General features: G+C 48.1%; 1 protein-coding gene across 3 annotated transcripts in view; it reads right to left on the bottom strand.

Annotated features, from left to right (window-relative positions):
- The window catches only part of DHRSX (dehydrogenase/reductase X-linked), a 152,827-nt gene that overhangs the window by 4,349 nt on the left and 123,290 nt on the right, over positions 1–25,188 (bottom strand). For all 3 annotated transcript variants that reach the window (XM_028114960.2, XM_028114959.2, XM_028114961.2), the window contains one exon: positions 14,924–15,131. In XM_028114960.2, the coding sequence (XP_027970761.1) occupies positions 14,924–15,131 (208 nt within the window). The remainder of the gene's footprint in view (positions 1–14,923; positions 15,132–25,188) is intronic.

Genomic DNA, 25,188 nt, shown 5'->3' with positions numbered 1-25,188 from the left:
CATACATACATATATACTCATACACACTCATATACTCACATGCACACACATATACTCATACCCACATACATGCATTCACATACATGCATTCACATACATACATATATACTCATACACACTCATATAGTCACACGCACACACATATACTCATACCCACATATGTGCATACATTCACATACGTACATATATACTCATACACACTCACATAGTCACACGCACACACGTATGCTCATACCCACATACATGCACATTCACATACATACATATATACTCATACACACTCATATACTCACATGCACACACACATACTCATACCCACATACATGCATACGTTCACATACATACATATATACTCCTACACACACATACTCACATGCACACACATATACTCATACCCACATACATGCATATGTTCACATACATACATATATACTCATATACACATACACTCACGCACATGCATATGCTCATGTGGATGCACATATATACTCACATGCACACACATATGCTTATGCGCACACACATGGATGCACACATACACACCGACGTTACCCACACACACATTTACACATAGACATACACACTGTCACCCAAGAAGCTCTGCTGACATACAAAGGGGTAGAAAAAAAGATCTGTTTCTTGGCTATAATGCATCTTGTGGTGCATATCCACTTACCCAACTATCATGTGCTTAAATACATGATAGATGCTAGGTTTAAAAAAGCAACCGCTGATCGTTTGTAGACTATTTCAAAGCCTTGGGCTTATAATGAAGATGGAAATGAGATTTCATTTGTATTCTTTAATTCCTAAATGTTTTGACAGCTCATGAAATAGATGGTTTTATTTATTTATTTCTCATTACATCTCATATCACATCCTAATCATCACCCATCAGAGCAATTATAGGTCGTGCCCGTGCAAAAGGGAGGGTGCCATGATAAATGTTGAGATACACATGTGTGTGTATAAACATGCACACATACACATGCTCACATGCACTCACACACTCACCCACATGCACGCACATGTGCTCACACACTCACCCACATGCACACACACACATGCTCCCATGCACACATATATGCTCACACACACACACACACGCTCTCACACGCACTCACCCCCCACACACAAGCTCACATGCACACACACACACATGCTCCCATGCACACATATATGCTCACACACACACACACACGCTCTCACCCCCCAACACATAAGCTCACATGCACACACACATATTCATCCACTTGCATGCACACTAGCCCATGTGCACACACATGTGCTCACCCCCAAGCTCTCACACACAGTTGCGGACATTCGCACACGCACGACTTTAACCTTTGGGAATTTATCTGCATTCCCTGGAGGTGGAGGAGACACCCAAGAATCTCAGGACCTGGGTTCAAATTTCTGTGTCACCACCTGTTAACTGTGAGATCTTCACTACTCATCCTCCCTCTTAAGCCTATTTCCTCTCCCGGAAAACAATAACCGTAGAAATAGTTTTCCCACACAACTGTCAGGGAAAAACGCATGACATCTTACGAGGGAAAGGCTTTTGGCAAATATAAACACAATTGCAAATGATAAACAGTAAGCACGACAGGGGTGACCATATTGTGTGCTGGGCATTGTGCCCAGCACTAACACCCCTTTTACAGATGAGGACCCGAGGCTCAGAGAAGACTTGTCTTTTCCCCAGGGCACACAGCTGGTGGGTGGAGGAGCTAGGATTCAAACCCAGGGCCACCAGCTCCCCGGTCAACATCCTCACTCATAGCACGTGCTGACGTCTCCAAGAAATGACTCTAGAGGCTGGGGGATGCAGGCGGGAGAGTGGGTTTGGGGAGACTTCTGAGTCCAAGTGAGCTCTTGCAGCAGGAAATGTCTCATGCAGGGAGAGAGCCACCCTAGCCGCTTCACCAGAGGGAAGAATGTCCATGGCGCACAGCTCCTGCCTCTGTCTGGGCAGCAGGCTTCCTGCTGAGCTGGAAGGCTGAATCACATCAACATCAACAGTGCCTGAAATGAGCTGGACTATGTCCCCCCAAATCCATATGTTGAAGTCCTCACCCCCAGGACGTCAGGATGGGGCTGTATTTGGAAGTGGGGATCTTTAAAGAGGGGATTAAGGTAAAATGAGGTTGTTGGTGTGGACCCTGATCCAACAGGACCTGTGTTCTTATAAGAAGAGGGGATGAGAACACAGACAGCCACAGAGGGACGACCACGTGAGGACACAGGGAGGACACGGGGTCTCCACGCCAAGGAGAGCGGCCTCAGGAGGAACCAGCCTCAGCCCCGCCTGGGTCTCAGACTCCCAGCCTCCAGGACTGAGAGACAGTGAATGTCTGTTGTTGAAGCCACCCCGTCCATGGTACGTTGTCACGGCAGCCCAGACAGACTAATTCAATGTCCAAATGATTCCTCCTCTCCGACGGGGACTGTTAGCCTATGGAGGGCTGCAGCTGTGCGCACGCACACCTTTTCCAGGGAGCAGGTGCTTATTCCTCTGCTCCTCTGTTGCATTCAGACTCATGGGAGAGACACACTCAGGTTCTGCCAGATAGACCTAAGACCAGCAAAGACCACGACAGGCAGGAGATGCTTCTTAAACATGTCTCCAGTGAAGGCATATGTCCTATTATAGACTGAATGTGCACGCCCCTTCCCTCCCCAATTCATATGTGGAAGCCCTAACCCTCAATGGCATGGCATTAGCCAGTGGAGCCTTTGGGAGGCGATTACGGTTACATGAGGTCACGAGGGTAGGAGCCCCCATGATGGGACTGGTGTCCTCATAAGAAGAGGAGGAGACACCTCTTCCTCCTTCCATCACGTGAGGACACAGACAGATGGCCAGGCATGTCCAGCAGAGAGGTCCCAGAAAAAAGTAATGCTGGCCACGCCTGGATCTCAGATTTTCAGCCTCCAGCCTATGAGCAGTAAGTACCTGTTTTCAAACATCCCCAGTCTGTGGGATTCTGTTAAAGCCACCCAAGCTGACGAATACATGGCCCAACACCAAGATCTATATTTGAATGACGCTGTGTTCTAGGTTATGAAAAAAAAAAAACCACAAAGAAGAGACAACCACTTGTTTTTTCCTGAATCTCTCTGACCTAGAACCCTGCACACCACAGTCAGTGGGAGCATGAGAAGCACCTGCACCATATACTTGCTTTTTCTACTCCTTTTCTCTTCGCTTACTTTTCCTTTGTTTCTATTTATTTTGTGTTATCACCTGACGTCTTGCACCTGTGGCTCATGGTGCAGTGATCCACCATTGGCTGGGCACCCGGTCATAGGCTGGATGTCCCCAGGGAGCCACCATACATACACACTGACAAGGAAAACCACATGGGTTAACTGCTAAAGGGGCCGGCATAAAGCCCTGCTGCTCTCAAAGATCTTTTGCACCGTGATTCTCCCTTACTAACTCAATGCTTCATGTAGGGATGCCATGTTGGCAAAAAGGCAAGATCAAAAGGCTTCCTCTCCTATGACCTCTACAGTCCGTCCTTGCATGGTGAACATGTAGATGATATTTCATGACTAATAAGCTCAAGCTTGGGGATGTTCATTCCAAGCAAAGAGAGTTATTAATCCTTTCTTCTTCCCTGGGATCACTGCGTGGGTCATTCGGTGATGAAAGTTCACGTCCTAGAGAAGCTCACCGGAGCCCATGACCCGCCGAGAGCTCCAGGCTCATGAAACTCCAACACACTAATGATCGCCAACCAGAACGGGTTAATGAGGCAGAACCTCTAGCTTAATTTGCCAAGGAGTATCAATAGGAACACAGTTGATGAAATTCAAAACTGCTCTTGTCTAACAAGAAAATGGACATTTTGTGCTGGTTTCTATAACCACGCTCCCCTATCAGAGTTCTCTAAGCTGAGCATGAAATTCCACAACTTATTCACTATTTGTTTTTTTGTTTTGTTTAATTCATCTGTAGGAATTTTCTCCTCTAGGAAAGTACCTGGGATCCAGGTACTCAGCTGTGTTCAGAAATGTCTGGGAGGGGCGCCTGGGTAGCTCAGTCTGCCTTTGGCTCAGGTCATGATCTCAAGGTCCTGGGACTGAGCCCTGCATTGGGCTCCCTGCTCAGCAGAGAGCCTGCTTCTCCCCCTCCCTCTGCTGCTCCCCCTGCTTGTGCTCTCTCTGTCTGTCTCTCTCTGTCAAATAAATAAATAAAAAATCTTTAAAAAAAATGTCTGGGAATTCAGGTCCATGATGATAAGCATCATGGAGACAAACTGGAAAGTATCTAATTAAGATGGATATGCAGAAAGACCCAAATCAGCTCTGTTTCTCTCTCTCTCTCTCTCTCTCTCTCTCTCTCTCTCTCTCTGGCCTCAAGGAGAACCAAGGGCAGATGACCAGCATCAAATGGTGCACCTGCAGATTTACTGAACCCCCCAGCAAAATCTGATCATCTGTCCCTGTGCAGTTGTAGTTGAGATGATCTGTCTTCCAGCTCATTCACGGGATGATGAAGTATGTTTCCTGGGTGCTGGGTGCAGAAAAATCAGTCAGCTTCTGAATAGATAAGAAGGCCCTCTAAACAATGCTCCCTCTGGCATAAATAACAGACCCCATTTTATCTACAGCTTGTAAAAAAATAAAAAAAAAATCATCTTTAAAGATTTGTAAGATGTCTACAATGTGAAACCGAACCCAAGAATGGATGTGTTGCTTTTATCAGAGGCAGGAGGATCACTAAAGAACCAGATGTCCGCTGGGAGAGCAGGGAAGAGGGCTCCATGTATTTATAGTTAAAGGTTTTCTCTGCATGAAGCCACGGCTGGAGTTGGAAGCTATGCACCCCGTTTCAATTCGATTCAGCACAACAAATGTTTATTAAATGCTCACCAATGTCTTGTGGGCTCTTGGGGCAAAGAAAGGCAGTTTTGAAAATAACCCCCACCAACATGGAGCTGACAATAGGCAGGGGCTGTGGGTTGACGGTTGGGCACAAGTGCATGAAAAAAAAAATAATAAAATAAGAAGCACACTTAGTAGAAAGAGGATGGAATTTAAAATGTGCTAAATAGAGCTGCAAGCAATGTGTGGTTGGAAGGAAACATGAATGCCTTATAATTACATAATTACATAGGGCTTTACAGTTTTGGAAATGCTTTCACATATATTACGTTGGCAATTTTCACAACAATCTTATGAGATATTATTATCCAGAATTAACAAATTACCAAAGCGAGGGGCATCACAGAGGGTGGGAAGGAGAAGGAAGGGGTGGCCAGATCTTGGTTCCTCCAGAGACCTCTCCATCTTGGTCCTTAATGAGCCTCCCTATGAGCCCATCCCCCATGCCAATAGCTTCCTTTCTCATCTCTTTCCCTATCTTCACCTTGGAAATGAAAACCTGACCTCGCTCTCCTTTGAGCCATGGACACATTTATGGCAGCCCAGTTGGCATTGGAAGTAAACACCCTACTTACCCACCTCAAGGTCAAGCATCCCCAAATCGCCACCTGGGCATTTCCTACCACCCCATTTCTTGGATAGGCACCACCATTACCCTGACTTTCCTGAGTGAGAAACCCCAGAATTATCCTTGAGTCTTTATTTATTCACATCCCACAGTCAACCAGTCAAGATGTCTTAATTTTATCTCTGGACTAGGTTTTGGAATGATTTTCCTCCCTCTCCACCATGTCCAGTACCACCTCCACCACTGCAATGGTCTGAAAGCTGACCCCAGGTGCCCGCATGTCCTGCAGTCAGTCCACTGGATGCTTTGTAGGCTGGATGGGTCTGATCTTCTAACCTTCTCACTGACATTTCTCAACAGGCACCCAGCCCTAGCATCCTAAGGTGGCCATTGCTTCTAACACATGATAAGCTTCTCTCCTTGTATGCCTGAAATAGGGCCGGGGACAGCTGCTTTTGGAAGAATGGAGACGCGGGTAGTAGCTCAGATCATTTCCCAGTCTTGGGTTCAGATGGGGGACGCAGTTAAGAAAGAGGTGGTGTCAGTTTGACCACCCATCATCTTGAACTACTTTCTGCATCACCTACAGTTCCAGCATTGCTCATGGACCCTGGCCTAGCCTTCAATCCACCTTCAGAGGCTCCATCCCCAGCAAAGTCTTCTCCTCCTGCCCCCAACACTAGGGCAGACTACTGCCACCATATTTGTCCTTTTGTCATTCATGAAATGCTCAAAGTCAAACCGAGTGATAACTGGTAGAATTCCCAGAACCCAGGGTGCAACTATGGGACATGCCCACCCTGACGCCCCAGTGATCAGTCTTGATCACTCTACACCTGGAGGGGTGCATGAGATGTCATCAATGCCTGAACGAATATCAAGCACTGACGCCCTGCTCCAAGCCTCCTGTGTGAGCCCACCTGATGTGATGTAATCTTCACGATATACCTGTGAGGTGGGTCTTATGCCACCAGCTTTACAGGGGAGCAGCTGAAGCCAACACACTGGGCAAAGACACAAGAGAGCGGTCTTGACAGCTGAGATCCAAGGAAGGTGAACGTAAGAGTTTCCTTTGGCTATTCTTGGTGAATGATCAAAAACTTGGTGGCTTGATACAGCACAGATTTATCATCTTAAAATGCTACAAGGTCAGAAGTCTAAAATGAATCTCAGTGGGCTAAAACCTGGGGGATTGGCAGGGGCTGCATTCCTACTGGATGCTCCAGGTGAGAGTCTGCCTCCTTGTTCCCTGTCCTTCTCTGACTCGAACCCTCCATCCTCACTCTTATGACGATCCCTGTGATGGCACTGCGCTCCCCTGGATCATCGGGGATCTCCTACATCCCAGGGTGGAAGAGTAATGGTGGTAGGTTCCTACGGCATGAGAGAAGGTCAACTGAAGGTTGCTGTTAATTCAGTGTGCTTGAATGCTGACAGATGATAGGGAGAAGCTGATGATGCAGAGGTGGGGAGAAGGATCGCTGGACGTGTGTCCTTGAGTTGATTAATTAAACGTGCCACCTTCCTGGCACATCCATCAAAAAGCAATCAAACGACCCTGTGACTGGGGGGGTTCAAATGCATATTAAAGAGAACCAAACATCACTAGTCATATAGGTTGTTGTCACAGGGGCACGTTCTACACTGTCAATTTGATCCTTTTTAATTGGAGACTGGTGTATAAAGCGATTTCAAAGAGGCCTGGCGTTGTTTGGCAGGAGCTCTGCACAGGGGTCCCGATGCACCCAGCACTGAGAATCATGCTTTTTCGCGGTACCCGCGGATTCCCAAGGCAGTAACACAGGCACATAGGGATGACGTCCCAATGCAACGGGACCAACACCTGGGAGATGCAGGTTTTCTGCATTGGCACTGGCTTCACTGGGTCTCGCACCCTCTGAAAAGCTTCGTCTACACTCACACAGAGCCTGATAGAGCACATGCATACAGAGTGGTCTTCATTTGTGACCTCGCTAAACTTCTCGTCTTTACAAACGCCTCCTGGTTTCTCTCAAGGAACAAAGTGGCTCGCCCAGGTGAGTGGCTCTGAATTTGCAATCCAGGGCACGTTCTCCAGGGAGGCACCGACGGAGATTCACTGGTATAAAACAACGCCACTGCATGATATAAAAGAACAGAAAGACAAACGTGTCCGTATAAGTAATTCGTGCATACGCGGTGATCGTTATAAAGAGGGCATCACAGCCTCCGCTGGGCTACAGATTTTCTTCTGTTTCCTTATCCCATTTTTACTTCATTTCCATGGTAATTAATATTCTTCCATGACTTGGTCTTACAGCTTCCATAATCCTCTCTTTTCTGTACAGAGGCGCCATCATGCAGACAGCGCCCTGAGGTTATTTTCAATCCAAAAGGGCAGATGCTGCACAACGCGTTCCCGGTTCATGGCCGGCCAAGTGTGGATGCTTTCCTGGCGAAAGAAAATATTTCGAAATCCCTCTGCTTGGGGAAGTAGACACCAAATGATGTGTTGGTAGGAAGGCAAATTGAAAGGGAAGGAATATAATTAAGCCCTAAAGGGAGCTCAGGGACATGGCTGACTTCATGAGAGGTGCTCGGAGCAGGCATGGAAGGCAGACGCTGAGAAGAGGTTCAGTGACCGTCCTCATTAATCCCGAAACTTGAAGAAACGGACAATTATCGAAGGGACGAGGCTGTCAACACTGACTTGGGAAGAGGGAGGAATCCTCAAGAAAGCAATACGCATTAAAGATAATTTTGAAAGCTGAATCGGAATCATCCTTCTGAAAATTCCCAAACCCAGAGAGTTTGCAAAGGCTAGTATTTCCAGTCGGCAAATGCAGAGAGTTGTCATTATAATTACATTAGGCTGAAGCATAAGAGAGAAAAATACAGGGAAAAATGAGCTTCTTGATTGTCTCATTCTTTGGCTTTTTTTTTTTTTTTTTTAAACAAATCATCAGAACTTTCGTATCCCAACTTGACAAAAATAGCATGGAAGGGGATCTACAGTGCCAGGGTAAATATCAATACAGAAGTCATCAATGAGGTGGCTGGGGAATGGAATCCTCTGGTGTACTGGAGAATAATGCTCTATGACAGCAAGAAGCATTCCAGAAACTGGGGGCCGTTCATTCTAGAGTAAAACACTGAACCACATTATCCAAATAAGGGAGTTAAAGCAAACAAAAACATAATCATCTCTCTAGATCCGAGTGAGCAAACATTTTCTGTAAAGGGCCAGACAGGAAATATTTCTCACTTTGTGGGCCATCTGGTCTCTGTCCTAACTACTCGGCTCTGCCTTTATAACAGGGACAACACGTAAATGAAAAAGCACGTGTGTCAGTAAAACTTTATTGACAAAACCATGTGGACAGCCCGTGGCCCATAGTTTGCCTATGGAGTGAACTGTTTTGTTTTGTTTTGGTAAAGTTCAACATTCATACCTCACTCAAAGTTAAAGTCAGAATGATATGCAGCATCGTACATAACAAAGTACAATATGCAAATGCTAATAAATATAAGAAGAGACATTACATGTTTTGCCCTCAAAATGGCAAATAAGATATGAGTCACCTGCACCATCTATTATTTAACTGCCTATACCATAGGTAAGAACATTTTCAAGAGAAGCATACGTATTAGAAAGAAGGGGGAATATGATATTTACACATTAATCAATACGGCTTGAAAATTAAATTAATTAAATTAAATGGACTGAAAAATCTATTAAAAACAGGACATCAGTGATAGAATCAATAAAGACCTAAGGCCTGAGGCATTCTCAGTACTTGGAGCATGTTTTGGTAAAACTGTCCTTGAAAGCCCAACGGAATGCTCCAGAAAACGTGGACAGGAGAATCTTCTAGAACCTTCTCATGCCAGAGCCTGCCATGTTCCCTAGAGAAACTGGGACAGAAGCAGATGTGGAGATGTATGACTGATCCTTTACAGCAACACTGCTGGAAACACCAAAGAACTGGAAACACCCCAGATGTTCCTGATCCAGCAGATGGATCTAAGCCAGGTTGTACATGCATGTGGAATATACTTCACCAGGACAGAACCCAATTATCTACTTCTCTACGTGTCCATAGGGATTGATTTCAAACATTTAATATGGAGAACTGTGGGTTCAGTTGGGTGCCCCCCCAAATACAAGTTGAAGTCCTAGCCCCTTGTATGTGTGAATATGACATTATTTGGAAATAGTGTCTTTGCAGATGTGATGAAGTAAAGGATCTGACATGAGCCCATCCTGGATCGGGGTGGCCCTAAATCCAATGACAGGTGTCCTTGTAAGAGACAGAAGAGGACACACAGACATAGAGGAGAAGCCACACGAAGACAGAGGCAGAGACGGGAGGGACGCGGCCACCAGCCCAGGGCCACCCAAGCCCCAGAAGTTGGAAGAGGCAGGAAGGACCTTCCCCTGGAGCCTTAGGAGGGAACATGGCCTTGCCCCGCCTGGATCTCGGCGGCCCTGCCCCGCCTGGATCTCAGCAGCCCTGCCCCCACCTGGATCTGAGACATCTGGTCTCCAGAATTGGGGGGGGGGGATGAATCTCTGCGGTTTTAGCCATTTGGTTTGTGGTCATTTGTTACAGCTTCCCCCAGGTAGCTAATCTTATATGAGCAAAAAAAGCAAATCACAGATATTACTCTACTTACTTAAGGGTCAAGGAACGCAAAGTTAAATTTCAGAGACACACACGTGAAACATTTATAATGAGAAACAACAAAACAGCTGATGGTACGTGTGGTTTAGGGGTTACTTCTTTTGCAGGTGCATTTGGGGAAAAGGGTGGGCACATCCACATGGCGCACTCACTTATCACCGACTTTTAAGTGTTTCATGTATTTTTCTGTATTCACGGTTTGCAGTATTCTTAATAATAGGTTTTATTAAACCTATTTATTATTAAACCTATTCGCAACAGAAACAAACATCAAAAGCTCATAAAAACAATTAGGAATAAATGCAATAGGAATGGTATGGGCATTTACTGAGAATTAATAAAACACCCCAGAAAAGCATTAGGATTCTGGTCACCAATTCCAAGATATGGGGTTACCCCCCCCCACACCGCCAAGCAATTTGCAGACACCATCTGGGTGTCCTATAATCCAACTCAGTTCTGGCCTATCTACCTGTGATGGGGTTTGGGAATATATGTGAGGTTCAGTGGGGTGAGGTCCAGAGCCGACGACCAAGAAAGAATCCTTGAGACTCTCTGGTGCAAAACGGTGGTTTATTAAAGCACGGGGGCAGGACCCGTGGGCAGAAAGAGCTGCTGCCCTGCGGTTGTGAGGAGCGGCTGATTATATGCAGGGGGTTGGGGGAGGTTAGGAAACGGGGAGGTTTCAAAAGGATTTTCATATGTTAAGGAAGCCTTACAGGGTACCGGAGGTCTTGCCATTGTCAAGTTAGGGTCGTCTTCCCCTCTAGCAAGGCAGTAACAGCAAGACAGTTGGGAGATCCGTGGAGGAACGTTACCCTCTGCCCGCTTCAAGCGTCTGCCAATGGACTGCAGGTTATAAGGACCTTTAATTGTACTGACATTCCCTTCTGGAAGCTATTGCTCAGGCTTTTGTAAGTAAACCAAGGGAGACTCATGTCTTGCAGGACTGTGGTTTCTGTAAGTTACCTATTTGTTTTTTCTTTAGGGCAGCCGGGAGTGCCTGAGGAATGTCACATATATCCCACGGTGGGGGGGTGTGGGGTGTCAGCTTCTCCTTTGTCCTCAGCTTGCCTTCTGTTCCCTCATCACCTAGACATGGCGTCAGATCCCCCAGGCCTCAGCCCTACAAGACGGCCCTTCACCCCCTGGGTCAGACGCCAATCACAGATCCAGGTTGACACCTGTGGTTCTGACCCACCAAGCTACAGATCGGACGTTCCCAGGACCCCCTCCTCGGGTTCCATTAACCTGCTGCAGTGACTCACAAGAGCCCAGGGAAACATGTTACTCAGTAGATCATGGGTTTACTTTAAAAAGGCTATAACTCAGGAACGGCCAGATGAAGAGGTGTATGGGGCCAGGTGTGTGGGGGAAGGGCGTGCAGCTTCCATGGTCTGCCCAGGTGCACCTCTCTCCCCAAACCCCTATGTGTTCCCCAACGCAGAATCTCTTCGAACCCTCTGTCCTCTTCGTTTCCTAGTAAGGGAGGCGTTATTGCAGAGGCATGATTGATTAAATCATTGGCCACTAGGGATTGATTCAACCTCCAGCGCCTCTCCTCTCCCTAGAGGTCAAGGGGTGGGGCAGAAAGCGCCAAGCTTCTAACCACGTGGTTGGTTCCCCTGGCAACCGGCCGCATCCTCGGGGGCTTTCCAAAAGCCACCTCATTCCCATAACAAAAGAAACCTCTCTCACTATCCTCACCGGAAATTCCAAGGATTTTAGGGGCTCTCTGCCAGAAACAGGACTAAGACCAAACACGTATTTTTATTGTAAGTCACAAAATCGCGAGCATCGAGAAAGAAACAAGCGAAAGGAAAGACAACGTGTCCTCGGACAAAAAAGTAATCACTCTGCGAAATCTCAATGTCCCTCCCATTAGATTAAGCGAGAAATCCCGCCCAATTAAGTTTGGTTCTGCTGGTTATCGCAGGCTATTCTCTTTTATCTCATTCTATTCTTTCTTATTCTATCGTGTTGTATATTCTATTCTATTCTTCAGTCTTTTTTTCCTCTATTATTGTCTTATTCTATTCGACTCTGTTCTACTTTATTCCACCCTAACCCGAGTCTTACTCTATTCTACCCTCTTCCTTACTCTTTCTTGGCCAACGGCACCCCATCGGAGCCTACTTTACTCTCTCATTCTTTCTTTTTTTTTCACTTGATTTGTTAATTCAGTTAATTTCTTTTTTTTCCTATTTTTCCACTACGTTGATCAGCATCTCACTCTCTCTTCCCCTATCCTGCCTTATTCCATCTCGCTCCACTCTCCCCTCTTCCCCTCTGCTCTATTCTATTCCTCTCTGCTCTATTCTATTCTAAAAAGCTGGCAACAGCCTAAATGTAGAAACACACAGAGATTGGGTGAATAAACATACGTGCCCTCATCATCAAGTTGTGTTTTCTTCAAATTGCAAATCATCTAAAAGTTGATGGGGGCGGGGCGGGGGGTGAATCATCAGGGCACAGAGAGAAGGAAGCTAAGAAAACGGAGCCACGGGGGTGGGGGAGGCATCGCCAGAGCAGAAGGGTGAATTCAGAACAGAGGCGCACGTGCAGGTATTTAGAAAAAAGGAGAGCCCTTCCCCTCCAGGATCAGCAGAGAAGGATGGGCTTTTGGACAGATGGACCGGCACCAGTCCCTGCAAACACCATCCAGACTGACGACGGATCGGGTTCTAACGAGTAAAAACACCGGTGGGGCAGTTTCTCAACAGGACGTCAGCCCAGGAACCTGGGGAAGTCTCAACAACACAACAGAACGAAACTCAACCTCTTGAGAGAACTGATGACCAATTTTAATGCCTGTGACTCGATTTTGGCTCAAAGTACCCCATTGGAGACCTTAAGTACAAGAAATTCGGGGGCGGGGAGATGTGCAACACGACATACATGCTTAAATATCCCTAATTATATAGAATTTTTTTTTTTTTTTCTGAGCCAGCAGCTCCCCATGCGGGGGCGGGGGGGCGGGAAATGGGAAAAAGGAAGTGCACAAGGAATTCATTGAAAAAGTCATGTCCATAAAGAGGATTTGGATTTTAAGCAGAGCCGAAGAGGGGAGCTCTGACGTGGAGGAAGGATCCCCGGGTCATGCAGATGTCATTACATCTGGTGGCAGCCAGATGCCAGAGCCCCGTCGCACATGATCACTCCCATTTGCCAGAATCTGGGTCCTGGGGCTGGCCCCAAAATGCTGGTGCGTGGAGAGCCCAGAGGTGGGGAATTCACAGCAATCGCTGTGCATTCCACCCTCCACGACTCTGCACCGCGTCATCTCTAATCTTTGCGACCCCGCTGCAAGGAGGAAATCAATACCGTCCCCTCGCCAAGACCCTGGAAGCCAGACGATGTGCCCGGGTCCCACGGCTGGGCCAGCATTCCCCCACAGAAACAGGACAGCAGCAAATGAACAAGGAATTGTTCCAAGAAGCAGGATTCCCGCGCAGTAAATACGGGATCTCGCTGATCAATAAAAAAAAAAAAAGAAGCACAAATTTAAATGTGACTGCATATCCAAGCACGAAATATAAAAATATCAAGAGAAAAGGGTTGGGGATATGAGATTTTTAAAAGTGCATATCCTGTGGGTGAATCTCTCTTTTGGAGAAGTTATCGTAAAGAAATAATCCCAGAAACAGCAAAGTGTGCACCTCTGAAATTACAAGGGTGTCCATGCACCACGTTGGGCTACGTGGGGATTAAATGTGTGTACAAGGGCGTTTTGGGCAGCCTGTGTCTTATACTGAGATGGGCTGGACGTTAATTTGTGTTATGGTTATTGCATTTATGGGGGAAAAGGGACAACACCCTGTATTGTCGCAAAAACGAAGCTGGATACGGAAACGGAGATGCCCACATGATCATCCCTGGCCTTGACTCCACCTGGGGGAACACGGATCGGGAAGGATGAAGGTCCAATCAGAAGCACCAGGGAGCTCCAACGGGTGGGATTCGGGGTGGCTTGTAACGCCTCGTTTCCACCTCGTGCAGAATGCAAACTATCTGCGTGGGGGCAGGTGCACGTCAGGGACCCTCTGTGTCTCTGCAGGATGTACTTGCTGGCCTTGGCCCCGCGTGTCACCTGCTCATGCGCCTCTCCACAATGGGAGTGTCTCGTCTTTGAGCAAAGCCTCTGCCATCACCCCGTGGGACACCTGGGACATCTGGGAGGACCACAGGAGCCCTGCACAGAGGCTTTTGTGCGACTCCATGTTGGCAAACTAGAGGCAGCCTGCATCCTCCCGGTAGGGATGCTGAGGGGTGCGGTCAGACCAGGCTCCTTACAGACACAGGTGTGCAAAGCACGTCCAAATCCCTGAACCGGGGGGAAAGCAGAGCCAAAAACACACACGCTCTCACTCTGGGAGGCTGAGGGCAAGACGGTGCCCTTCCCACGCCCCTGAAGACAGCAAAGTTCGCTGGGACTCGAGAAGCAGAACCCAGGCAACGGGTCTTCCTTGAAGGAACTGCATTCTGACATCAACCAGACTTTGATTCAGAAACGCGTGCATGACGTGGGAGTCTCTGGTGGTGGCACAGAGCTGAGCCCTGTCCTCTGCCCCCAGATCTGTGTTTTCCTTCGCAGAAAAAAACACCAACAAATGCCTGAATACACACACGGGGAGGCCATGCTGCTGGCTTCCGACGTCAGCAACGCGGGATGCCGGGATGCTCACTCTTCGGACGGCTGGCCCCACGGCGTATTAAGTGGCTTCGAGGTGGCTGCCTGCCCGTGGGGCCGGGGACCTCAGAAGCGGGCACAGCCGAGTAGCCGCGGGAGGCTTACCTTGAAAAACCACCAGCCGAAGAGCTTCTTGATGAGACGCGTGCCCCAGAAGACGTGTTTGTAGAGGTCCGTGTTGACCACCCCGGGGTCGACCACGTTGGCGGTCACGGGGCTCCCCTGGGCGGCCAGCAGTCTCTGCAGGTGGTACATGAACAGGACGAGGGCCAGCTTGCTTTGGGCATAGGCGCCATGCGGAGAGTAGCAGCGGCTGTGGAAGCAAAGATGGACACGTGTAAGACACCAATGCTTTCCTCACCTGTCTGGGTCCCTCACCTGCCGGGGTCCTGCACCTGCCCAGGTCCCTACCTACCTGGGTCCTTCACCTGCCTGGGTCCCTCACCTGCACGGGTCTCTACCTGCTGAGCTCCCTACCTGCATGGCCTCCTACCTGTCTGGGTCCCTCACCTGCCGGGGTCCTTCACCTGTCCAGGTCCCTCACCTGCAGGGTTCCTACCTGCCTGGGTCCCTCACCTGCCAGGGTCCTGCACCTGCCTGGGTCCCTACCCACCCGGGTCCTTCACCTGCCCAGGTCCCTCACATGACCGGGTCTCTACCTGCTGAGGTCCCTACCTACATGGCTTCCTACCTGTCTGAGTCCCTCACCTGACGGGGTCCTTCACCTGTCCAGGTCCCTCACCTGCCGGGTCCTGCACCCGCCCGGGTCCTTCACCTGCCCAGGTCCCTCACCTGCACGTGTCCTTGCCTGCCCAGATCCCTATCTGTCCCGGTCTCTACCTGCCAAGGTCCCTACCTACCTGGGTCCTTCACCTGTCCGGGTCTCTACCTCCTGGGTCCCTCACCTGCCTGGGTGTCTACCTGCTGACCAAGGTCCCTACCTGCCTGGGTTCCTACCTGCCTGGGTCCCTCACCTGCTGGGGTCCTGCCCCTGCCCGGGTCTCTACTTGCCTGGGTCCCTACCTACCTGGGTCTCTACCTGCCAAGGTCCCTACCTGCCCAGGCCCCTCAGCTGCAGGGTCCCTCACTGTAGGGTCCCTCACCTGCCCAGGTCCCTCACTTGCAGGGTCCCTCACCTGCCTGGGTCCCTCACCCGTCCAGGTCCCTTATGTGCCTGGGTCCCTACCTGCCCAGGCCCCACACCTGCAGTACCCACGGCCTCCCACCTGCTGTCTGCCCCTAGGGTATCCTGAGGTTTGATTTCCACTCCCCGTGCACATGAGGGTTTTTGTAGTTTGCATGACAACCATGGGGCTTCATCACCCGGGTGTTGTGTGGGCCCCTGACAGGACACGCAGAAAAGGAACAGAACGTCAACCATTTCAGCGATCAGAAGGAGGGGCGATTCTCCCTGCCCACCTTTAACGTGAAGATGAAAACAGCGCCCAGTGATCACAAGGAGGGGCGATTCTCCCTGCCCACCTTTAACATGAAGACGAAAACAGCGCACAAGGAGGGGCGATTCTCCCTGCCCACCTTTAACGTGAAGACGAAAACAGCGCCCAGCGATCAGAAGGAGGGGAGATTCTCCCTGCCCACCTTTAACGTGAAGACGAAAACAGCGCCCAGAGCCCCGCTCAGAAAGCTTGGGAGAAATAGGACCTGCCTGCAGGTGGCTTCTAGTTTCTATTGGTTTTTCAACAGGGAAGCATGTAGTTAAGTTTCACTGTAACTATATAGACACGCACATCTGTTTCTATGTAGCTGTGTCAAAGCCCTTGAGATCCTTGCAGCTTCGTAAAGTGCTAGGATCGTAATCACAGTATTTTTAAATAGAATTTATGTTTTTAGAGCAGTTTTAGGTACACGGGCCCGTTAACAGGCAGGTGCAGATTTCCCGTGCACCCCTCCCTGCCTCTCCCCCCATCATCAGCATCCCCACCAGAGGGTGCATTTGGTGCACGTGATGAGCCCGCGGCCACACAACATCACCACCCAGATGCATAGCTTAATGTGCATTAGAGTTTATTCTTGGGGTGCACATTCTATGGATTTGGGCAAACGTACAATCATGTATGCACCATCATGGTGTCATACACTGTAGATTCACTGTCCTAAAAACGCTCCGTGCCCCACCTGCTCATCCCTCCCTCCCCCAACCCCTGGCGACACCCATCTTTGTACTGTCTTTATCTATCCACCTGCCGAAAGACAGCTCGGTTGCCTCCAAGTTTCGGCAATCAGGAATCGCACTGCTAGAAACATCCGTGGGCAGGTTTCTGTGTGGGCACGTTTGCAGCTCCTCTGGGCGAACTGCAAGGAGGATGATTTCAGGAATTGCATGATGAGGGCGTGTGCGGTTCTGTAAGAAACCGCCCAACCCTCCTCCTAACTGACCGAGCCATTTTGCATTCCCGCGGAGGAGCGGAGGAGAGCTCCTGTCTCTTCCTGCGCTTGCCCAACAGCACGCGGTGCTGCCGGTGTCCCAGACTTCAGCCACTCACAGGCGTGCCGTGGGGTCTCCCTGGTGTTTTAATTTGCGAGTTCTCCGATGACCTAGGATGTGCAAGATCTTTTCGTAAGTTGATGGTGAGATTTTCTGATCCACTGCGTGACAGACGCACAGGTGCTTGGCTGTCCACACGTGACCAGCACATCGCTGCCCTCGGGGACTCGGTCCTGCCTCATGCCATTCCCCAGGAAGCAGGTTTTCTTCCCCAGAAACTTGACCTCACAGTGTGGCCTTTGTGCATCCTCCTGTCATGGGAGCCCACGTGCAAAACCCAAGGTTTGCCCACGGGGCGTCCACTCAATTTTTGCTGCAAAACGAACCCCTGGTTCCTCTGTCTTCAGGGACTGGTGCAGGGGGGCAGGTGAGCAACTGTCACCGGACGAACTTGCCAAAGGAGCATTGCCCCAAAGAATTCCAAACATGGGTTTGTTTTTGTTTTTTTTTTTTTTTTTGGAGGGAGGGATTCAGAGAAAAATATAGGGCAGTTCAGAGTCCAAACTCCCTCCCTGACTCAAGACAAGCCGCAACCCTCCAATTATTGTCAAGAGACTTGTTTTGGGGCAAATTTCTTCTGTCTGCTTCCCGCAGGGGAGGGGAGAAGGCGCCGGAAATGGAGAGTGACTAAGTGCGGGGAATTCAATGCCCAGTTTCGTCTTGGCTTCGGGCCATGGGGACACCAGCCTTGGATGCCACATTCTCAGCATTGCTTGGTTCGGGCCCTTAACGGGCGTGAAACATCAATATGCCCATTTCTCCAGTGTAAACCGATGCGGTCTATGACTGCAGTTTTATAGGGTAGCACGGAGAAGGAAGAACCAAAGATCGTTAGGAATACTAAATGGAGAAAAAGTGAATATGTTTCTCTACGGGAGGGAGGAAAAAAGTCCAAGAAGGACGGGGGACTTCAGGAGAGGTTCCCCTGGCAGATTTACAGATAAAGAAACATCCACAGCGGAAATGGGAAGGAATCAGAGCAAATGAACAGGGGGACGTGATCCCCCCACTGAGGTTTTCTAAATAAAACCCCAAGGACTAGAAAGGCACTTGGCATGGAAAACAATGAAGATATTGAACGTTAACAGATAAAAGGGAGCAGAAACACAGAATCAAATCACTCTTCTCACTGCGTGAGAATAAACGAACTAATTCAGGAAATGGCTGCGTGGCTCGGTACTACACGGGATTTTTAGCTCGTTGATTTGTAGTAAGGGGTGTCAGAAACTAGAACCCAAAGCCACAAACATAGATCTTTATTTTCGATAAATAAAAAACTTAACGGCGTAATGACTTAAAGAATAATTTGAAGGTCGATCTGAAACAAAAGTTAGAGACGGTTAATGTGGTAGCCTTTCAGAGGGGCAGAAAAGCTTTTGTCCTATACTTTTGTGTCCTGTGCCTGACGGCTGCAAACTAAACTGAGGACTGCCACATTTACAGGGGGAAATCATGCCAATTTTATTTTTAACTTTACATGTATGGGGGTCTTCATAGAAAAGAAGTAAAAACCCCAAAGACACCATTAGACTTGGGTTTATATACTATTTAACAATGCTTGGTAAATGGGAGAGGGGTGAAGAGACAAAAGAAAGGAGGTTTGGGCTTCCAGAGGTGGTAAACTGTGAAAAGGTTAACGTGTGTGTGTGTGTGTGTGTGTGTGTGTGTGTATTTAAGTATTTGTGTATATACACATGCATTATATATATTTATTAGTATACGTATATATATGTTAGTATATATGTATATATATACCAATGGAAGTTAAAGGGTTACTTTAGTACTCTGTGATTTCTTGGAAGTTCTGCTTTTAATCAGATCTGGCAAGACCATCATACACCCGTCTACACCACATCCATCGATATACTTCCTATGTTGTTTCATGGGTTATTTAACGACGCACACAAAGAACGATTATCATCCCCCTCCGTCCTAGAAAACCACGGACCTTCCGTATTAATTTAAGTGTTCCAGAAGGAATGGGTTTCCTGAAGTCCCCCCATTATGCCAGAAATTGTGCATAGGACTATGGGATGTATCAGACAATATCTTGAGCCGTTGAAAAACACAATTTATTGAGTTTTCTTATTTCAACAGAACACACGTGTCCCTGAATTTGCATATCGTTCATGGTATTTGCAGTCCACGTTTTCAGCTCATCGTATACAACTTAATTCTCTCCTTGCAGTTGGAGATCGTGAAGTGCCAGCCGACGCTGAGTTTATTATAAGAAAGGAAGCCTTCGTTAATGATGTTGATGGATGCCGTGCCCTGTGTGTGAGTCACCGCTCAATGCCTACCATGCTGGCCTTGTGGACGGCTTCCTTTGTATATACGGATCTGCAGGGAGTATTAGCCGTCATGATCTGTCCACTGGCCTCTGATAAATGTGTGTGCAGAAGACAGCACAACCGAGGGTGTCATGCGCGCGTCATATTCATCAGCTGCATTATGTCCCTTCTGGGTCATTCATGCATAAGTGCATGGCCAATAATGATGGAACGTCTGCCTGCTACCGTGAACCCGGGTGCTCACTGGGTCCGATCACGAGCAGCCCCTCCGGGAGCAAGGATGAACGGCACCTGTTGGTAGGCAAATAATCCCTCATCTCCAGACACAAGCTTTCCCGTGGTGAGACGGACAAATGTTGCATTGCCCTGACCCCTGGTTTTCCACGTTTCATATTCCAGAGGACTATGGAAATATATGGTAGCCAGGAAGGGCTCAGGAAATATCGTGAGTGAAGAAGGGGCTCTGTGTCTCCCCAGAAACAGCCCAGGATGTTGGCGACCACGTGCAGATTCCAGCCCCGTGCAAACGTCTGGTGCAGTTGTTGACAGAACCATCGCGGGCACGTCCGTGACCTGTCATGCATCCCAGAACACCGCGTAAAATCCTTGAAAGCTTCGGGGGAAACCTGAATCAGCACAGGGGAGTTTATTCATAGCATGGGGTTTCACAAACAGTGATATAAGAGGCTGTGAATATATGCTTACAAATGGATGGATGGATTAGCTCCCCCCAAAGTTAAAAAAGTTTGGGAAACTCAAACCGAAACAGGTATTTTCCCCTGGATGCATACAGATGCCTGTAACATCCCAAGGATTATTGCTCCAAAGCGAGGTCAGCCTGGAAGAAACAGTTCCAGAAGAGATTAAGGATCTGTCACCTTGGGAACAATGCATAGGGATCCTTATGGATTGAATTGTGTCCCCCACAAGAAAGATGTGTTGGATTCCTACCCTCAGGATCGCAGAACACGACCTTGCACGGAAATAGGGTTTTTACAGAGGCAACTGAGTTAACGTGAGGTCTTTAGAATGGGGCTCTAACCCTATATGACTGGTGAACTTATAAAAAAAAGGAATATGGGCACCGAAGGCCATGGGCAGAGGGAATGTCATGTGCAGGTGCACAGGGGGAAGATGGTCCTGTGAGGATGGAGGCAGAGCTGGGGGGTATGCATGTGTAAAAATTTGCTGGCCATCACCACGACTCCAGACAGGAACCTGGAACAGATTCTCCGCCAGAGCCTCAGGAAGGGACCAGCCAGGCCCTGCCTGGATCTCAGAGGCCCAGCCTCCAGAACTGGCAGAGAATAAACTCCTGTGGTTCTAAGCCACCCAGTCTCTGGTGTCCCCAGGACACCCACACAATGAGCACAAGCTGTTGCATGAAATCAAAATTGCTTGGTATGCAGCCCGAAAATGTGCACTTTCCCGAGGATGTTAATTTGTTCCATCTTTGCAAGAAGAGGGGAAGCGAATATAGAACAAGCAAATCTACCACCTTGAACGTGAGCCGCTAGGAAACAAGCCTGTTTGTTTTTTAAGATTTCATTTATTAGAGAGAGAGAAAGAGAGAGAGAGCACAAGCAGGGGGGAACTGCAGGCAAAGGGAGAGGGAGAAGCAGGCTCCCTGCTCTGTGGGGACCCTGGGATCATGACCTGAGCCGAAGGCAGATGCCTGACGGACTGAGCCACCCAGGCGCCCCAAGAAGCAAGTGTTTTGTGGGGGAGGAGCCCATGGGGAGGATCTTTGTGGACAAGGCTCCACGATGCATGGACACCCACTTATCGGTTTTACCCACAGAGGAGCATCTTCGTTAGTGACACCTGGAGTAGCCATTTCTCGGTCCACGAGGTTCTGCTACCCTTTGCACCTGGAAGCACCCTCGTGTGTCCTGAGGACGGGAACCAGGACAGGGGCACTCGCCTGCTTTGGGACTGAGGAGGGCAGACGGCATGGCGCCATGTCCTTCCTCACCCAAGGCATCCTAGGACACAGCCATGTGTTTTAGGAGGTGAGGTTCATAAGATAATCAGGGCATGAACTGTCCTCAGCGGAGATGCAATGGGCTTCCCCAGGAGCAGTCACCCTCAGGGCATGACCAAAGCTGGGGTAGCTCAGACAAGACCCATCGAGGACCTCTTTGGTCCTTGGCGGCTGATGGCTACAGGAGGCTGAGCACTCAGACGGGTCGAGGTGCAGGGCAGGTAGCGGGTAGAGCTGAGTGCGCTATGGTGTCCAATGGCTCTGTCAGACACCAGCCTAGACACTGCCGGGAAGGTATTTTCTTAGATGGGGCTAACGCTGAAATCAGAAGATTTGGAGTAAAGCAGGTCACACTGCATAATGTGGGTGGGCCTTGTCTAATCAGTTGAAGGCCTGAAGAGGAAAGATAGAATTCTCCTCCAAAGAAGAAGGAATTTGGCCTCAAGAGTGTAGCCTGGAAATTCTGCCTGAATTATCAGTCTTTTGGCTCAAGATGGGAACACTGACTCTTAGCTGCATCTCTAGCCTGCTGGTCTACATTGCAAATCTGGGATTTGGCAATCCCTCCCATCCGTGAGCCGATTCCTTAAAGCAAATCAGCCCATCTCTCTCTCTCTCATACATACATATAAAATATCTATAAATATTTACATATGTGTTTTTAACTTAAATGATACTCTTCTCACCCTCCTCCTGCAAAATGAAACGCCTTTTTTGACAAAGCTATCCATTTCTTCGTGAGTCAATTTCAGCGATTACAAACAATTTTCAAGAGACTCTGCCCATCTTTTCCTTTGGGGAAGTATTCTAGTGGAGGAGTGTTCTGGCACAGCCTCCCTGAGCAGACAAACCTTCTCATGGCTAACAGCCCACTTGGATTCTGGAACGCTTTATCATACTGGGACTTATGCCTTTGCAAGAACATGAATTTCCAGCAAACCAGTCTTGGCAATTATCACTAATCGCCAGCGATGTTGACATCAGGTGGAAGCCGAGGACCAAGTCTTTTCATGCAGCAAAGCAGAGTGGTTGAAGCCCAAGTGGTTCTCACATTTTAACGTGCATCAGAATCTCCTAGAGTGCTTGTTAGAGGTCTGACTGCCCGGCTCCCCACCCGCAGGGTTTGGACTGAGCAGGTCTGGGGTGCGGTCTCGGCATCTGCATTTCTAGTAACTTTTCAGGGGATGCTGATGCTGCTGGCCTGGGGACCACACTCCAAAAACTGGCACCCTGAGTGGTCTCATTCTCTTTTAATTTTTTAAGATTTATTTATTTTAGAGAGACAGAGTGAGAGAGCAGGGCAGGAGGGGTAGAGAGAGAGGGACAAGCAGACCCCCGCTGAGCGCAGAACCCAATGCAGGACTCGATCCCACGACCCTGAAATCCTGACCTGCGCTGAAATCAAGAGTTGGACGCGTAACTGACTGAGCCAGCCAGGCGCCCCTCATTGTCTTTTAATAAACATTTAGCAAAGAAAGTGATGCAGCTCAGTGCCTGTTATTTGATTTTTTGTACACAAAGCTGCAAGGACATTCATACCTACACTCACACACATGCACACACATTCGTGCACAAAGCACAGAGGACTGCACAGCCACACTCACATGCATGCACACATGCGTGCCCACATGCTCACACACATGCACTTGCACCCTGGTGCACACACATACCTTCCCCGAGCTCCTTTAGGGCATCACAAAGGAGCAGCCCCTCAGCAGCACAGCTGTCCCCCAACCCCGGGCCTTTGCTTCACTCACTTCCTCTGTGCACAGGGGACACAGGCGCTTGGGCAGCCCCTTCCCCAGGCCCCTCCTCAGGGAGCCACCTGCCCCCAAGGAGCCACAGATGCATTCCCGCCCTCTCGCCCCCAAGGGGAAATCCCAGTGAGGGTTCTCCCTGACCCCACAGCTATAAGCGCAGAACCCACCCTTCCACGCAGGAGCCAGGTTGACTATCAGATGGGTGAGAACACCCTGGGAAGACCCCAGCCCTGCCTTCCTGGCAGCTGGCCCCTCGCTGTGCAGGAACACGACACCGTAAAGCACCCCTGGGGCTGCACAGCTGAGCCACCTTCCTTCCATGCGTCCGCAGGCCGGGGTGCTGAGGGTGCCCACCCCAGTGCACATCCCGGAGCTGCTCCTGGAACGCAAGCCCCGCTCGACCAAGCATCCAGGTTCTTCCAAGCGTGGTGTCTACACCATGCACAGTTAGAGCTGCACACACACAAACATAAACATGCACCCCACTCACACTCACAGACTCTTGTATCCTTAAGGAGGAGATAGTGGAAAACACAGATAAGAATGTGGTGCTTCCCACACCACCAGGGGTCACCCGGATGCACCACACAGAGTTAGCGGGTTGCACTTGCAATTACGAGCAAAGGAGAATGTGTCATTACTTCTGATACCCACTCCTTGCCCAACTTCTGTCTTTCCGTTTTTCTACCAAAAAAAAAAAAAAAAAAATCACACAGCTAAGCTGCCTGAGGATACGATGCATGTGATTTGATGATGATGGATGCTAAGTGCACTTCCTATGGTGATTATTTCAGGATACACGCAAGTAGCAAATCATTACCTTGTACACCTGACACTAACATAGTATGTAGCAATTATAACATTGTGTTATAACATATATAATGCCTGTAACAGAATGACATTATAACATATATAATGTCACATTATATAACAATTATAACATTGCAACATATACAATGTTACACTGTATAACAATGAAAACAATGAAACATTGTAATGTGTATGTTACATTATATAGCAATTATAATGTTATAACATGTTATATAATAATTACAACACTATAATGTTCTGTATGTGTGTTATATATAACAATTATAGTTACACTATAACATGTTGTATAACAATTATAATTACAGTATAACATATAATGCTATATAACATTATATATTATTATATAATTACATATAACATCACATATTATATAATTACGACACTATGTCATACATATACGTTATGTAACAATTATAGTTACATATGTATAACACGTTATGTAACAATTATAATCCCACATTATATGTTATAACATATATAATGTTACATAACAATTACAATATTGAGATACAAACATAATTTTTCAGCTATAGCAATTATACCTCAATAAAGAAATGCTATAAACAAAATATGCATTTGAGGATGCCGTAACAAAGAACACTACAAAATGTCTGCACAGAGTTTTTCAATGATTCTGCTAACAGAGCTGAGTCTAAATCAGTGGTTTTGTACTGTTGTGCTGGGATAGAATTTTGACTCTGAGTGATTGCCTAGTGATATTAAGGAAGAGATATATATATATATATGTTTATATATATATATTTTTTTAAAAAGCATATGGGGGCGCCTGGGTGGCTCAGTTGGTTAAGCGACTGCCTTCGGCTCAGGCCATGATCCTGGAGTCCCGGGATCGAGTCCCGCATCGGGCTCCCTGCTCGGCGGGGAGTCTGCTTCTCCCTCTGACCCTCTGCCCTCTCGTGCTCTCTATCTCTCATTCTCTCTCTCTCTCAAATAAATAAATAAAATCTAAAAAAAAAAAAAAACATATGCTTTGATTT

Source organism: Eumetopias jubatus, unplaced genomic scaffold (genome assembly GCF_037043125.1).
Source record: "Eumetopias jubatus isolate StellerSeaLion01/CBP00866 unplaced genomic scaffold, mEumJub1_p1.0 scaffold_11, whole genome shotgun sequence".
Classification (NCBI taxonomy): domain Eukaryota; kingdom Metazoa; phylum Chordata; class Mammalia; order Carnivora; family Otariidae; genus Eumetopias; species Eumetopias jubatus.
The sequence above is the reverse complement of the archived record's forward strand: the minus strand, read 5'-3'. Positions and strand labels throughout refer to the sequence as shown.